This window comes from Podarcis erhardii (assembly GCF_964252035.2).
Source record: "Podarcis erhardii genome assembly, chromosome: 6".
Lineage (NCBI taxonomy): Eukaryota > Metazoa > Chordata > Lepidosauria > Squamata > Lacertidae > Podarcis > Podarcis erhardii.
In genome coordinates this window covers 77334861-77351935 of record NC_138510.1, presented here as the reverse complement: position 1 = coordinate 77351935, position 17075 = coordinate 77334861, and the positions used below count along the sequence as shown (strand labels likewise).

General features: G+C 42.2%; 2 protein-coding genes across 3 annotated transcripts in view; one reads left to right on the top strand and one right to left on the bottom strand.

Moving 5' to 3' along the window:
- Positions 1-13: 13 nt before the first annotated feature.
- GCLM (glutamate-cysteine ligase modifier subunit) lies at positions 14-12464 on the bottom strand. The gene is made up of 7 exons (XM_081866166.1): positions 12026-12464; positions 7403-7468; positions 5931-6015; positions 3266-3322; positions 2075-2277; positions 1652-1766; positions 14-917 (listed from the first exon to the last, which is right to left on the bottom strand). Exons 1-7 carry the CDS (start codon positions 12149-12151, stop codon positions 745-747), a joined length of 825 nt encoding a protein of 274 aa, XP_081722292.1. The 5' UTR covers positions 12152-12464; the 3' UTR covers positions 14-744.
- A 4167-nt stretch (positions 12465-16631) lies between these two features.
- Positions 16632-17075, top strand: part of LOC309343913 (very-long-chain enoyl-CoA reductase-like) — a 48663-nt gene continuing 48219 nt past the window's right edge. For both annotated transcript variants that reach the window (XM_081866133.1, XM_081866137.1), the window contains exon 1: positions 16632-16771. The gene's annotated coding sequence lies outside the window, so the exon portion shown is untranslated. The remainder of the gene's footprint in view (positions 16772-17075) is intronic.

The following is a 17075-nucleotide window of genomic DNA, read 5'->3' as shown; positions in this document are numbered from 1 at the left end:
GGGGGACTACAAAGCCAATCATCTTTCTATGGGTCTCAAAATGTAAATCATGCTTTAGCACTGGCAAAATGAAACTAGGTAAACTTAGACAAAGTTAATTATATTTTTGACCAGTGCTCTCCAATACAGAAACACCATCTCCTTGGGCGTATATCAAGAGAAATGTAGTATAGACATGATAGAAGAAAAAAGTTACATAATACAAGTATTACACTGTATTATGACAGGAGTGGTGGGGAAGTACATTCATGAATATATTAAACAATTTACTTGCATACCCTGAATTTTACATCTCTGGTTTAAAATCAGAGTGCTCATTCCACCAGTGTTCCCAAATTTACTCTGCTGTCCGCTTAGCAGCAATAAGGTTTAACAAGTTACATTACTCCTTGCAAACAGAAATATTTCAATCAAAATATACCTAGTCAAATTCTGTTTATATTAGTCATTAAAATATTTCAAATATTTTTATTTATATATCATCTCTAAATCACCCGAACAGTTAATGAAAAATAATATTTCACAAGTGAGCAAGCTGAACTCAACACAAAACACCCATGTATGAAATAAAAGGAAATTGATAGAGAAACATGGTATCAGCCTCTTACTCCAATATGTAATTTGGGCTTCACTGACTACTTGATAATAAAACATTTTGGTCTTTACAAATTCCAGTTTGTATCTTGGTGCAATGATATAGCAGAGACAGGGCCTTTTAGATACAGGTTAATGCCAAGGTCCATCTTAAGATGCTGGGATTCTTTTAGCTTGCAAGATATAGCCTTTGGATTTGATGACTCCTCTGCTCTTAACAATGACTGAATATCGCAGAAGCCACAGTGGAGTCCATTCATGCACTTGGCAATCTGGGATACTTTCCTGAAGTGTTTCTTGGAAGCTTGCTTCGGAAAGGAGTTCTAAGGTTAGAACAGGGACAGGAGAAGGTGATGATTAGCAAAGCTTTTAGGAAATTGAGCTACCAGCATTCAGAATACCAATCTGAATGCCAATCATATTTGAACTATGTATCTATGTAATTACAATAAAGCAAACACACTACATGGTTGAACACAGTCCTGATATTTGACATGCCAGAAGATCACCAAGACCAACACTCCAGAACCTTCTACAGTTGTTCATTACTTGACCTTTTATAATACATTAGTTTGGACATTATTTTAAAAGTTCAGGTTTGTTCAAACCAATCCAGCGCTGCAGGATTTATCTCCTGACTTATTGCTATGCCCATCTTTGCTACGGTGTTATCTCTACAAATGACCTTATGTTTTGCCTGCTTAATGAGTTCCTTGACTGCATTAAGTCCAAATCAATACCAGTTTTTTTAAATCTCCAAACTTACAAGTGATATTTGTCAGAAATTCATTCTTAAAAAGGTGGGAATAATGAATTCTTTGCTCAAATGGTAACAGGCAGTGCACCGTATGCACATGTTGTCCTCAAACATTGGGCTGAGCTATTCTGGCTTTGACTTAAGCTGGCATCCAGAAAATGTTCTTTTTCTATACATTGTGCCCTACACAGAATATGGAACTAACTCTGTGATAATACACCTAATTCTTAATGATCATAAAATGGCAAAGCATAAATGGACCTTTGGTCTACTCTATCAAGACAATTAACAGGACCTTACCTTTTGGATCATTATGAGTCAAAAGCTGGATATCAAACTCTTTAGCAAATGCAGTCAGATCTGGTGGCATCACACAACAGGATGCAAGATTCACCTGGTTACTGCTTGGTTTCACCTATGAAAAAGTAAAAAATTCAGCTTTCCTTTAAATATAAGAGCGCTATGGTGTTTGCCTTACATTATATTTAATTAAGTGACTGCACATTCTTTATGACAATGGAAAGTTGCTCTGTTTTCTAATTTTTTTTTAATGCTGCACATATCAAACATATGAATGCAACTACTCACTTGCCCAGCTGGCTATACACTGCCTATATTGTACTCAGGTTTAAAAATGGATCTGATTTCATAATATACTCAGCAGAACATATTAACAGAAAAAGCAGCAGATCCAGGTTATTTCAGTTGAACACTGCCTCTTACCTGCGCCCACAAGAACAGTTGCTCCAACAGTGCTTTATCTAGATCAGAAGTCCCTATGGCAACAATCTTTTTGTTTTGAACTAAGTTTTCAAGCTCTGCCCAGTAAGGTTGTAAATATTCTAAGGAAAGATTAATTCCGTCTTCGGTTGGAGGAGGAGCAATTATCACGGAATCTAACTGGTCGACACCAAGGGCAGAACATGCTAAAAAAAAAGAGAGAGAAACTTTCATGCTTAAATAGAATAAAAATGAATTACAGGAGGCTTTAAGAAACACAAATCTACTTGTGATCATTTATTCTATCTCCTTGTATAAATGTTCAATTCCCTGAATCCACAAAATCCATGCAGAGACAAATCAACTTTACAAGATCAAGCTAAACTATTTTTGAATTACAAGAAAGAACCTATACAATAGGTATTACTTTTCAGCAAAATATGCTGAAAAGAGAGGAAGGAAAGCAGGGTTCTTAATAGTTCTGAATATACAATGGTACACCAAAGAAACCACACAAAAGGGTTATTTTCAGAGTTTAGCTATCAGAAAAACAAAAGACTAATTTTTGCTTGAATTGAAGCTTGCTCTGCAATGCAAAATCTGGATTTCTTCCAGTTCTTAGTTAAGTCAGTGTGCACGTCTGGCCTACTAAAATTAGGTTTGAAAAAAGCCCAATATTAAAGCCAATAGGAGCCCCACTCTTCCAAAGCCGAAATGTGGCATGGTCAATTGTGAGGAGGGTCACAGCCGCCATACCCCCTTGCTGGAAATGCACCCTCACCCAACTGCACTTAGGTTAGAAGTCTTATTGTCTCCAATGCAAACTTTCCCCCCAAACCTAATTATGTGTGTGTTGTGTGCTGTATATGTAAGCATACATGTGATATGTGAGGTATGTTCAGGTATGTATGCATGCGCTGGTCAGCTCTGCTCACATTCCTTTTAGCTGCATCTATTATTTGAAAGATGGACCCTGAAAAGGAAACCACAAGAAATGCAGCCCCTCGACTGAAAGTGATTCCCAACCCCCGCCTCCATTTCACTGTCTGCCAACTTTGTTCAAAGACAGTAGGGAAAAGGTACAAAGGTCAATAGATGTTTAAAACATTCATGACTAGGAAAAGCTTCTCTGTTTCAGAGCCAGAAAAGACCCTGCAAACTTTGGATATGTTCAAATGTAAGTTGCCAACTTACTCATACTGACTGCTTCTCTGATTGATGAAGTGTTTGATCCCGCGATAAACAATTTTGCTGAAAATAAAAGACGAGTTAATAAGGGAAAGCAACATCTGCAAATAATGCAAATTCCCAACTGTGTTTCTGACCATTTAATAGCACATCAAATCTGCACAGATTAATGACCAAAACACTGCGGCAGAGGACATAATTTGAGTGCAGAAGGTCCCATGTTCAAATTCCAGTCTCCTAGTAAGGCTGGGAAGAATTATGCAGCCTCCTCCTTCCTTTAAGTTGATGTTTTGCACAAATACAACTTAGCTATAAAGCAACAAGAATAACAACAAATGCAAGAAGTTCCCCTCCAAAAAGCAATTAATTCCCAAGAACACCAATTGTTCCAGTTAAAAAGTCTGATGTCCGCCTTTCAGAGACTGAGCTAAGGGTTATTTGCTGCTCTAGGTTATTTCTGGGTTTATAGATTTCTAGGCAAGCCTCCTATTAAGATGAAATTCAAAACAAGCTTATAGAAAGGTTAGATTTCAAAGCAATTTGACTTAAGACATGTTTGCTCAGGTCCTTTTGGTGAACAGCGGCCCACAGATTATTTCTCTACATGTGAAGACAAGGAATTTTTGCCAATGAGCTCCTGACGCACTGGATGAGTTAAAGAATGGCAGAAATGTTGTTTTATGTTGTTAGGCCAGGGGTTGGAGAACCTTTGGTCCTTCAGCCAAATCCCATCAGCCCCAGCAAGCATCACTGATGGCCAGGGATGATGGGAGTCGTAGTTCATCAACATCTGGAGGGACAAAGGTTCCTCACACTTGGCCTTAGCCCATGGCTCTGCCTAGAACGTGATGAAAAACCTGCTTCTTGATTTCACTTACAATAGATGCCCGATTTTTTTATTTTATGGTAGGTTCTCTTAGAATCATTGATGGAACTGAGATTGCCTTATCAACTCAGATAAAAACCTTGGTTCAAAGTAGTTCATTAACTTGTTGTTCAGGAAGCGTATATGAAAGATTAATGGCTGCACCTTCAATACCAACCCCAAGAGAGACCCAGGTTGGCACACAAGCAAGATTTACTAATATTTATGTAGCTAAAACAAAATAAAAAAATTCCTTCCAGTAGCACCTTAAAGACCAACTGAGTTAGTTCTAGGTATGAGCTTTCGTGTGCATGCACACTTCTTCAGATACCTTCAGAAGGTATCTGAAGAAGTGTGCATGCACACGAAAGCTCATACCTAGAACTAACTCAGTTGGTCTTTAAGGTGCTACTGGAAGGAATTTTTTTATTTTGTTTTGACCATGGCAGACCAACACGGCTACCTATCTGTAACTGGAACTATTTATGTAGCTATTTTTGAACTAACAACTGTTTTCATTTTCAGGGTGTAAGGATAGCCGCTATCTATACAGAGAACTAGGATGGTTCCACAACCCTACTGCAAGTGTGCTGTATCCTAGAAGTGTCTGCCCTCTCTATGAGAAACTTCAGAATTGCCCCTTACTGAAGGAGACCACCTAACACACCATTCTGTATCCGACAGCCAGAGGCCTCTGGAAGCTCACAGGCTGATGCATTATGCAACTGGTCATTCCCTCACATTTGTCCCAGTTCTGTTTTCATTTTACTTCCAGCGTTGCAACAGTGGCATCAGCTGCTTTAAGGAAGAAAAGAAAGAAAAAGATATGCATTGCCTGAGGCTATGAGATGATCCTGAAGATTTTTGTTGAGTACAGACTTTGGAAAGAGCAATATGGATGCAATGATATATAAGCAAAGCAGTACCAAAGTTCTGGCGGTGCGCACTTTGGATACATCTGCATGAAACTATAGCTCAGTGTTATGAGAGCAAGCCCAGGGCTCATGCACTCCCCCCTCTCCTCTGGTGTGGCTGTGAGGAGGCGATCAAGCATTTCTGCTTCTATTTTTTATTAACCACAGTATCCTTAACTGGGGTCACTCTTAACTATAGTTCTCCAGAGCAAGCCAGATAAATAAACCTGCGGTGTGCATGTACGTGCAAGCCAGAGACTTGCAAAGGCTTTGCCTCATAATGCTAAATCATGATGTAAACACAGCCTAAATGTAGATGAACTCTTAACTGTACAATGCTAACCGTGTTTTCTCAGAAGGAAGCATATTCAATTCAAATATACCCAGGTCTTTCTTTTTATTACTGTGATCCCCTTTGGGGATCCCTTTTAGACAACTGTCTAAAAAGCAGGATAAAAATATTAAAATGGAATAAATAATATTGCTTTGTCCTATGAATTATTCATCAGGTTGTTTAGTTAGCAGATCCTCGACTGAAATCCTTGTCAGCAGAGTGACTAGAATAATGCAGATAAGAGTCCCAAGAGAAAGTAAGTGATGATACTTTACTGAAGGTAATTGAACTAAAGCAGCATATAATATGCAGAGAAACGAGCTTTGGTCTCCTGGCCAATGGCAGACTCTGTTGCCTTTCAGCTCTGTTGCCCCATTCATTCATAACAATGTTAAGCTGTGCTATGCTGGACCTCTTACTCAATTCCCCAACCTATTGAATTTAATATTCCATAAGTCCCCATAAGAAGGTGACTCTCTGTAGCTAAGAAGCTGGTTGACTAACACTGGGCCCTGCTCCATCCCATTTCTCCCGATGAAGTCAACAAACAAATTATACCTGAAACTTTCAGTTCTTCCCTTTCTTCAGGATTGATCTTTTCTATTGCTTGGGCTAGAGTACATTCAAGGGTTTCAGGCAGCTCCTGCAAATAAATATGTTGACAGTCAGTAGTAGCTTACCAGTATTGGCAGCTAAGCACATCTTGTGTCATTAGAGAAGACATATAAAAAGCAGCTTTGAGCTTCACCAAAATTCTGTTTTCATATGGGGCAGGGAGGGAGAGCAAACAACTCTGCAGTAGATGCTTGAGACAAAAGTCCTGGAATCCCCCTGTCCAAGGTACCTAGTTGCAAAAGGCCTGGTCCACACTGCACAGCTGGAGGCCACAGAGGGCAAGTCTGACAAGCACCTCATCAAACTGCGTGAAAGGCAAAGCACATCTTCAGTATGGAAGGCAGATTTGTAGCACTACACATCTTCTGAGAGTCCTCGTTTTATGTTATGCCTGCATTCAGCCTCAAAAATGCAGGGCATGAAATAAAAACACATGCAACAAACAGTTTTAAAAAGAAAATAAAAACAGTCACGGGGTTATGTTTACACAAACCATTCAATTACAGGGCCTCTGGCCCCGTTCTAATTGCAAAATGGGATTGGCAGGAGTGGGTCAGCAATAAATCACATGGAGTAAGCGAAATTAACTCTTTATTAGAAGAAACAAGGTCTGCTCAGTAGTGCCAGGCCTCATAAGCACAGCAACTCTTCTCGGTAAATATTGTCCCTATGAGACAGTTGTGGAGAATCAAGGTCCCTGTCTTACCCCAGCTGCCTAAGTCTCCTCCTCTCCCAGGTCCTTCCCAAGCAATCTGAGACCCTGCCAGTGTGCCTGTTTTTGCTCTTCCCTCTTCATGCCTCTTCTGGTTCTGGGAGAACAGAAGGGAGGGGAACTTGACTCTCCCTGCTCACTTAAACCCTGTTACCTCTCCAGCTTCCAACACCTCTTCCCAATCTTCTTCCTCTTCTCCCTCTGATGACTCGTTGTTGTCCCACCACCAAGCCCTGGGTCCTTGCGGGTTCCCCAGCTGATGCCTCCCACCATTCCTCTGTGTCCATTCAGTCCATGATAAAGTGCTGCTTTGGACATTTAAAGCCCTAAATGGCTTGGGATTCCAATTACCTAAAGGATCACGTCTTCCCACAGGAACCTGTCTGGACACTCCATTTGCCCTGCAAGATCCTTCTCTGTGTCACAAAGAAGCATATGGAGGGCAGTGACCAGACATGTGGAAGCTCTCCACCTGCCCCTCCCTACTCTTTGGAATGGGAAGGAATGCCTGCCTCTGACTTTATTATCATTTTGGTTCCAGGTAAAGACACTTTAATTCTTCTATGATAACTTTCATTATATTGTTTCTCTCCTCAGCAATAAATTTCATTTAACAAGGACAGACTGAGATTGGGCCAGAGAAAATTCTAATTATTTGACAAGCATACTAGCAAGGAAACACAAAACAGGAAAGGTCACTTACCTGCAATAGATCTGGGCTGATCTTTGAACTCCACTCATTTAAGGTTTTCTGAATGCAATCCCGCAGCTGCAAAGCAACATATTCACTATTCAACACCGCTTGGTTTCAATTTTGCAATACAGTGAGAAAAGGAAATTAAGCTTGCCTCTGCTGATTCCTATATCTTCTCTCTTATGCACACAAACTAAGCAAGTTATATCTGGGTACAGGGATAGAACCAAAATGTGAGGACAAATGTAAACAGGAAACAGTAAAAAGGAAAGGAATCCTATTTTTTCTGCAATTCACCATGCTGGTTTTAAAGTATTGCTCCCTTCTCCCATTAGGCAAAGCGGGTGGCCTGCATAAGGTCACATCAGGGGCCTAAATGGGAAATGAGAGGAACCCTCAAATAATGCAGCAGATTCATGACTTTTGGGGGCAAAGAAAAGGAGGAACAAGTCACCAAAACCTAAAGAACTGGAAAATTGTGCTAGAGGAGGGCAGCGGAGGGGTACAAGAATGTAAGGCTTGCTGTGGCTTGTTCCTGTCACAAAAAACAGTGGTTTATGTAACATATAAGCTAGAACCACAGGTATGAACTCTTGCTTAAGAAACTAAGTGTCTTTCTCTGTACCAGAATCCAGCAAACCCAGCAGTCGGCAATAAGCCTTCATCTAAAAATTAGCCAGTGGTTCACCAATAGACCACTGTCTTCTTTATGTCTCTTTGGACAAGTTTCAACTTCCTGTTCAACATCACTGTGATCTGAATTGAGGGTTGCTGATACTGAATGGAATGATCAATTAACTTTTTCAGTTAACAAGGCATAGGGAAGTTTGAGTCCAGGTCTGAATGAGCAACAACTTCCATTATTATTTTTAAAAAGGGAAGAGAAGCAAAATCTAGCACCTGGTCTTGTAGTAGTCTATTTCTCATGCAAAGATCATTTGCAAAAGCTACAAATTCAGCCTAAGTAAAGCTTTAAAATGGTTTGAGTGATTTAATTGTTGTGAAACAATTCAATGAAAGGCAAATATTAAGCATGTTGTGGGCATGTTTAATTTTGCCAAACTTTCAGAATGAGAAAACTAAATGTGACTTTTAGTACTAGAATAGAGTAGCGTTTGTCTATTGAATTGGAAGCTACCTCACACTCTTTAGAACTTCAGAAAGGCACCTTTTTAACTGAGATTCTGATACTATGTTACGGTATTTAAACATAACTTGTCAATTAACTTCATTGGTTAAGAGGCCAACTAATAATTCTTTAATCAGTTAACAGCCCTCATATTTAGTGTTCCCTGCTGTGATGGCTTTGGACAGTTTGTAAAGTGTAAAAAGCGCAGCTACAGAAATAAGCTTCAAATTTATTATCTGACTCAATTCCCCAGCTGTAAAACCAAAACAGTGGTTTTCAAAGTTTCTAGCTTTGGGGAACCCCTTCCCCACTGAGTGGTCTGTGCTGAGGAATCTCTCCAAAGGATTCTGGGGTGTATTCTATGAGCCACACTCGGTTTTTGTAGGCTGCCGGCCAAATGTTTTGGCAGCCAGTGAATGCCATTTACCATCACCTAGCATGAACTGAGACTACGCCCTGTAACACACCCAACCCTTCCCTGCAGCTACACATTACAGGGCCAGACGAGTTGTGGTGCACAGTCTTTTCAGAAAACCTGTCCATTTCTACTGATATTCTCACTGAGGAACTCCCGTTTTCTGGCTTTCAGTTTGAAAGCCACTGGGTTAGAAACAATACTGTAGTTGTATGCAGAGGAAAAAAGATAGTAAAATAGGAACCCATGCTTCTGGTACGTATATTTTACACGTGTCAGAGCAGTTCCCTTCAGGGAAGTATTGTATTATTATTAATTAGACTCGTTAATAGCTTGTTGCACAAGGGTTTCCCAAGCAACACGCAACATATTTAAAAACATAAGCATAATACAAATACATTATAATATCAGCACATTCGCACAATAGCACATGAAATTCATAAAAATCACACAACTTCTCTAATAGCAGCATACTAAGAACAACAATAAACTACACAAACTGTGTTGTAGTTTACTATTATTACTAGCACTGCTCCCACCCTGCCTATTGTAAAAGTAGTACTCACTTCTATTTTGATTTGAACTGAGGCTTTCATTATATTCAAGCAGGCTACGGGATAGCTGCCAAACATAACTTCATTACTACCTCAGAATGGTATGGGGGCCTATAGTTTGCAGAACAATGGCTCCCAAGCCTCGTAATCCATGTTCTGAAACTAAGCTGCTGGCTTTATAGATGCTCAGTGCTAAGAACTGAACCTCATCTTTAGAATAATAATTAAAAACAACAACATGGCAAGCCAGTTATCCAATAGATTAGCAATGTACTTTCCCAAGAAGCCACAAAGCAAATTTTAATTATTGCTACACACTCACTATGCGTACTTTTAAAGGGCGAAAAAAAGGTTATTGTGATTTGTGGCTGTGATAAACTTTTCTTCTCATATCAAGGTGGAAGTATGATCTGAAAGCAAAAGTCCTCTAAATACTGTTTTGAGTATAAATGGTTATTGTGGGATAGCTGAGAATAAAAGTAAGCTTGGGAAAAACTTTCCTCAAGCTGAGGATGACTACTTGGGGTTACAAAATACTATAATATATCACCTTACGGCACACTGGGGGTGAAGGAAATTGACAATTATAAGAAAATAACTAGGTCAATATGATACACGAACACTTTAGTCCAGAAGATATCTTGTCTAGAAGCTTTGAATAGAATGTATTAGCCATAATAAAATTTATTTATTTATATTAGCCTTCATTACATATATTTAGGTGCCGGGGGGAAATGTTTTTCTTTAATCCGGCTGATTAAAATTCTATGTTCTTTTAAATGTATCTGTGGGAGGGGGAGTTATTGGTTTGTTTTTGTTTTTATTATGGATTTTGTGTCCTCATTTTGTACTTTTGTGTTGTGAACCTCCCTGTGATCTTTGGATGAAGGGTGGTATACAAATTTAATAAGTAATAAAACAAAAAGAAAATGATTAGAATGAAATACAGTTTTACAGGACCATTTTTAGGCTGTTTAAAAAGGACTGACCCCCAAGCATAAGACCAATACAGCGCTGCCTGTCAGTATAGCCTGAAGAGGCAATATGATGCCAAACTAATTACAATAGGATTCCATACGTCAATTACAACCAGGGTGAGGCAAGGAAGTTTTTGCAGCTACATGCTGCAACACAGTTCAAGGTGCTCACATTTAACTGCTAAGCTAGACATATGTTTAGCTAACAAGTTTGGGGGGGTAAAAAGCCTAAACAGATTTAATGTAAAAACCTTTAGCACTACAAGGTGTTGAGTAGTTAAGTTAGGCTGATGTCAAAGGCATAACTGCCTATCCAATTTCCAGTAAGTTGCCTGATCAAACATGCAACAGCTCATCAAACTGCTAAAATGCTAGCAAGAGATTTGGAAAAAGTCACTTGCTTATGATTCAGAAAAAATTAGGGGAAACATAGCAGGATAAATTAAAGTGGAAGTGTATGCCCTGACAGTATACCAAACATTATGTAGAAATGTTTGGGGAGTCTTTTCGCCTAAGTACTTGTTAAGAGGGGTTTTTTTAATCATGTCCAAAATTTAGTAGAAAGCACTCGTTAACAAATTGTGATGGGCTTCAATGTTTAAAAAAAACCCTACTCTTAAGGCTATTAAGAGAGAATAAGGATGCTTTGAGGCTATCACAATTTTTCAGATGGGGAATCAGTGACAAACCAGGAAGTTGCGGCAGCGCACATTACTGGGCAACAAACCACTTTCCAAACAAAATCAGACTTTTTGCAGCAAGGAAAGTGATAACAATTGCTTGGTGCGACGTCATATAACCTGCCTACAAACTTTGTGCAAAACAAATCAGGTGAATGCTCTACAAACAGGTTGTTTGCCTGGAAGCAACCTGTAAGGCGTTGGACAAAAACACAATACAGTGGAAGAAGCAAATTGTTTTTGCACTGAGAAAAATACACAGCAACATAAACAAATATCTACTTAACAATGAGGCTTCTAAAAAAGATAACTCTCCGTGGTGGAATTCCAACATTGCTCTGAACCCACAAACTCCCCGGCTAAAGCGGAGCAGAGAACCAGGAAATCAATAAAGCTTTAATTCTCCTCCACCCCGATTCAGACAGAGACCTGGATTTTAATACCAACACATTGTTTTCAAATCATCGTCTCCGTGCTGTTTGGGGTCTTCCTCTTCTTCTTCTTTTCAACGCGAGAGAGACGTATAACAGCAACTAAAATCCCAGTCAATAAAACCAACGTGCTTTGGGAACACACATACCCAGCGCTGCTTCCCGCTGCTTTTGCCACAGAAAGGAGACAATAAATAACCCCTTTCAAGGCTCCGCGACGAGGAACAAAAAAAACCGCCTGTCAGCCCCCATATGTATTATTTATGAGGGAGCGGTCGATCGCAGCGGCCTGGCTTTGGTGGGGTATTTTTTTTGGGGGGGGGGGAGCTCATCCCGCGCGGAGAGCAAGAATCGGGACCCGCGCCTCCGCGTTCTCACGACCCAACATGAGCGGGTCGTCAGAATGGACCGTCCACGCGTCTCCTCCCCGCTTCCCGCAGGCTCACCTCCTCGCTGGGGGTGGCCGGGCACTTCTTCCTCAGGCGCCCCCAGTTGAGCAGGTTGCCCGTCTGCAGGTTGAGGGTGCCCGCTTGCCCCAGCAGCACCCCGGCGCTGCCGCTCTCGGTCCCCATGTGCGCTGGCCGCCTGCTCTCTCCGCCCGCTGGAAGCCCCTGGCCGCCGGGTCCTGAGGAAGGAGAAGAGGAAGGGACTCGACCCGGGCAGAGTCTGCGGCGCCGCTCTGCTTCCTTCCCTCGCTTTCCCTTCAGACAAGGGACGGTGACTCAGCAGGAGGGGAAAAGTGCCTTGTCACCGTCCCCGGTCACGTGGCTCGGGACGGACACAGAGAGAGCCACAAGGGAGCGGGGAGCGCGCGCAAGGGGCCCTCCCAACGGCGGCGGCCAACTGCTTTGATCCCAGCTGAACCCCACACAACACATAGAGGGGAGTTCTTGCTGCCAGTGCGCATGCCCAGCAGTCAGGAGCATGTGCCGTGACAGCTGCGATGCGTGCTGCCCTCACCCGGTCTCTCCGCCGGGAGCGTGTTTTGGAGCAGCGCCCCCTGCCGGTTACCTTAAGGACCTCAGCCCGTCGCAGACGCTCCTTTCGCGCCAACACCCGCCCCACAGCAGCCGCGCATAACGAAGTCGTTTTCTCTCTCGCCCCCCCTCCCGCGTAAGGGCACCTTGTGTTGAGTGAGGTGGGGGGGGGGCCTGCTTGGCTACGGAAACTCGAGCGCCATGGCGCCGGAAGGATGCTCACGACACGATCCTGGACAGACCCGTTTACATAGCTGTCAACTTACAGATTTGAAAATAAGGGACCAGCAGCCTCGAAAATAAGGGATCAGCAGCCAAAATAAGGGATTTTGCTTAGCCTATACAGAAATCCGGCACTGATGGATCCATGCTGCTTTTGCTGCCACTGACTGTGTTTTGCAGGGGGTTGGACTAGATGATCCTAAGCGTCTACAACTCCGACCAAAGAAGAGGGGCAGACAAAACTGATGAACGACGTCGAGATGGCAAAGCTTACAGGCAGAATTAGAAACCAGGAAGAGGACCTCTTTAATAAAGAATGGGGAAAGTTTATAATTTAGTTGAAAGGCTATTGTAAAGAGTTACATACATTGGTAGGATTGACAGAAAACTTGTAGTAAAAATTTGAACTATGGATGGATTATATGGATTATAAAAATAGAGTTATGAAAGGGATGCAGAGGGGGAAATCACTACATTAAGATGCTGCACTGTTTGGAGGGTATGCTAAGCAGCACGTCGGGGCTGCCATCGTCCTGGTGTGAGGAGTTCCATCGGCCCTTCCCCGCCTGAGAGGAGGGGAGGGAGAGAGACTCTCGCCCATGCCACCCGCGAGTCCGGCATGAGGCGGTTGTGGGGCTGCCGCGGCCTCTGAAGAAGCACCGCCCTTCTGCATCCCTCCCCATCCCCTCTTCCCTCAGGCTGCCTCCTCAGCCGCCGCCGCCTCCAGCTTCCCCTGGCAGCATGGCAGAAGTCTCGCAAGAGAGGGGCTGCCTGCCCACCCACCGCCACCCGTCTCCTCACGACGCGCCCCTGAGGGGGAAAAGGGAGAGACGCGGCAGCTTGTGCGTGCGCTCTCACGGCGGAGGACTCCAAGCCGCTGCTTCCCTCCCGAGCTGGGCGAGCATGAAACCCGGGAAATTTAAGGGACATCATCAATAAGGGACAGCAGCAGGACACGGCACTGGGATAAGGGAGTTTCCTGCCAAATAAGGGACGGTTGACAGCTATGCGTTTATTTTCGAAAGGGTGTCGCAAGCTGAGCACAATTTGATTTCCACAGACCGCTTTGTCAGGGAGGGTAGAAGTGTAGCATTGTGTAGCTTGGAACTCATCAGCATGGCTGGTTTTGAAAGCTGTGATTCTTTAAATTATGTGCTGAAAAATTAACTGCATTCAACAAGAGATAAAATTACTGAATTATGAAAGTATTCCATGAATCCAAAGCACCTGTCTGAGGAGCAGGTTTCCTAATATATCATTGTGTGATTCGATGCCCTGGATTTGCTTCTTTCCCAGAATGGTGGTGGGACTGGAACTTTCAAGCTGCAATCTACATATCTGCTTGGACCTAAGTCCCACTGAACCTAGTGGGTCTTACTCCAGATAAGTGGGTGTACGATTACCACTTTGATCACTCCCAAGTAGCATTGATCAACTTCCTTCCAACTGTCACAGAATTGTATTCTGTTCATTTTTAAAAAACGCTTCAGGGACAATACTGTTTTAACGTGTTCAAGTCTACAGGCGTCCTACTTTACATGAACAAAAGTCTACATATTATGGGATAAGCAATGAAAACAGCACAGAAGCATCTATCCCTTTCCCATGCAAAAATAAAATCTCAAATGTCCTGAACAGTTCTGTGTTCACTCCAGAACTTAGCACGAATCAGTCCAAAGTGCCTAATCACTGGCACTCAGTTGTATCCTCCATGAAAATGACTCAGTTCCAATATAAAGATTTGAAATATTTAAATTTCCCTTTTCCTTTGTAGCTGATCCTTACAAAATTGCATGCTTTTAGATGCTGAACAATAGCATATGAATACTGTAATAGAGAAGGCATAACATATGAATGCAAGATGTGAGGAGTTCTATAACATTTTGTATGAAATCCAAAAACTGACTTGTAAATCATGCCTAATTTATTTATATTCCCCTTTTGGAATAAGTAATCCCCCTTTTGTGTGTATTCTATGCAAATAATGCCTTCCAGTATTTGGAATTTGCTGCTGCAAGCTTCTATTTATCACTGTCCATTGGACTCCAATAATGCTTAACTAAACCTTGGCAACATCCCAGAAGGCTGCATGGAAGGGATGTTAGAAAGCAGAGCTTAAACACTATTCTGATCATACACCAAATCTGGCTACATCAGTACTAGATAGTTGTTTTCTGGTAAGCATGAGGCACAATTAAGGACCCAATTCTGTACTTGATTTTCCTTGACTTGAGGGGGCTATAGGATGTGCTGGCAGCTCCATGTTGGCAGAACTGGAAATATGCTGCTGGCACAAAATGTATGCTGGCAGAACTGGTCAGAAGCAGATGTTATATTTTATTTGGTCTTTATCAAGCATTTGTTCTGATTTCTTTGAGGGACTTTTTATATGTCTTCCCATTAATCATTTGTTAATTACACACGTCTCAATGCATTTCACCTAACTGCAAAAAGACAGCTTCTTTTTTTAAAAAAGGATTTATTGTGCAAGGGCAACAGAGCATTTAAATCCACCTTAATTGCACAAATCTGAATTTTCTAGTACTGTATACATTCAAATCCCACCTGCAAAATACTGGGCTGTATCTACTGCTAGGTCTACTCAGAGTAAACCTATTGAAATTAATGAACATGACAAACTTAGGCCTATTTATTTCAGTTGCTCTACTCTGAGTATAGCTTAGTTGAATGCAACCCACTGGCTGGAACTACTTAACATCCCAACCTGTACCATATGTTTGCTGTGCCTTGTTTAATGTTTTTGTAACTGATAAAACTCTGTAAAATATTCATAAAATAAAAAAGGAGATAAATATCTGGTTAGACTGATATGACAGTTGTTTCTAGGCTTCTGCACCCATGCATGTTCATTGTGTTATGCCTGTTTCATCAAGTGATGATTTGCATCTGTGCATGGAGTTGCATATTCAGCTGCAAGTATTCAAGGCCCAATTTGGACACTTACCTAGTCTGCAGTGGCCTTAATGGGATGGAGGAGCAGACAGGCCTCAGTCTAGAGCACCTGACATGGATTCCAATCATGCAGGTGCTGAGTCTGCATTTGGGGCAAAAGCAGACAGCTCAGTACTGTTGCAACGGTTGCATACAGCATTGCCTGCAGAAGAAGGTTCAGTCCTCAGCTTCTCTAGGTAAGGCTGGGAAAGAGCTCTGTCTGAAACTCCAGAGAGCTACTGCCAGACAATGTGGCTGCCTTGAGTCCCATCAGGGACAAAATACATGTGGTGGTGATGATGATATGACATAGACAACATAGAATCTATGTCAGTTGTGTGGGGAAACTTTCACTCTCCAGATGTTGCTGAACTACAACTCCCCTCATCCCTGGCCGTGGTTGCCAGAGCTGATGGGAGCTGTAGTTCAATAACATCTGGAGGGACACAGGATCCCCACTCCTGGGCTATGAGTAGTTACAGCACCTCCACTAGTATCCAAAGGCATGTTGCTTACCACTACAGTGGTACCTCAGGTTACATATGCTTCAGGTTACAGACTCCGCTAACCCAGAAATAATACCTTGGGTTAAGAACTTTGCTTCAGGATGAGAACAGAAATCGCACGGCAGCAGCGGGAGGCCCCATTAGCTAAAGTGGTGCTTCAGGTTAAGAACAGTTTCAGGTTAAGAACGGACCTCTAGAAGGAATTTACGGTAAGTACGTAACCAGAGGTACCAATGTACTGTATGGGGAATTGCAGTCAAATACATAACTATGCATGAGTGCTAATGAAGGGGTTAAAACGACAGAGCTGGATTCCTAGTCTCAGCCAAGTCACTCCCCCTCTTTTCCATGAGGAGGAATTCCTGTTTCTTCTCTCTGTGGCATTTTAATTGACCAAGGAAGGCATGTCCAAGCTTTGTTGTAAGCTTAAAGCGTGTGTTTGAAGCCATCTTTCTGTATTTTCTACCCAAGAGTATTCTGCCAGTATCCTGCTGCTTCTTGGATAAATGCATGAATCTGACCTTTGGAACATCTTGTAAGGAAAGCGTTTTAAATTTACTTACTAGGGTGCGGTCTGTTGGTTGCAAAAGGGTGGAGTGCTGTATTTGCAAGCTGGCAGGATAAAAGGGTCGAAAAACCTGTATTCCTAACTATACCACTGCTTGATTTTTGTGTGTTTAAACTGGGCTATTGGGGGCTCTCCTGCTGGAGAGTGTGCAAGGTCCCACATTTTGAATCCAGACAGCCTGCCACTTCTTTTGTTATTTAGCCCCCACACGCGGGTCACAGGAATTCGTATTCACCACCACAGCTACCTCGGTAAATGTTTGGACTGAGGA

What these genes read in the sequence shown, in the direction of transcription:
- GCLM (XM_081866166.1), bottom strand. Translation starts at nt 12,151, where the DNA reads ATGGGGACCGAGAGCGGCAGCGCCGGGGTGCTGCTGGGGCAAGCGGGC. An exon ending in AACTGTTCTTGTGGGCGCAG is followed by an intron (nt 1,767 to 2,074) that starts GTAAGAGGCAGT and finishes ACTTTTTCATAG; the next exon opens with GTGAAACCAAGCAGTAACCA. An exon ending in GACTCATAATGATCCAAAAG is followed by an intron (nt 918 to 1,651) that starts GTAAGGTCCTGT and finishes TTCTAACCTTAG; the next exon opens with AACTCCTTTCCGAAGCAAGC.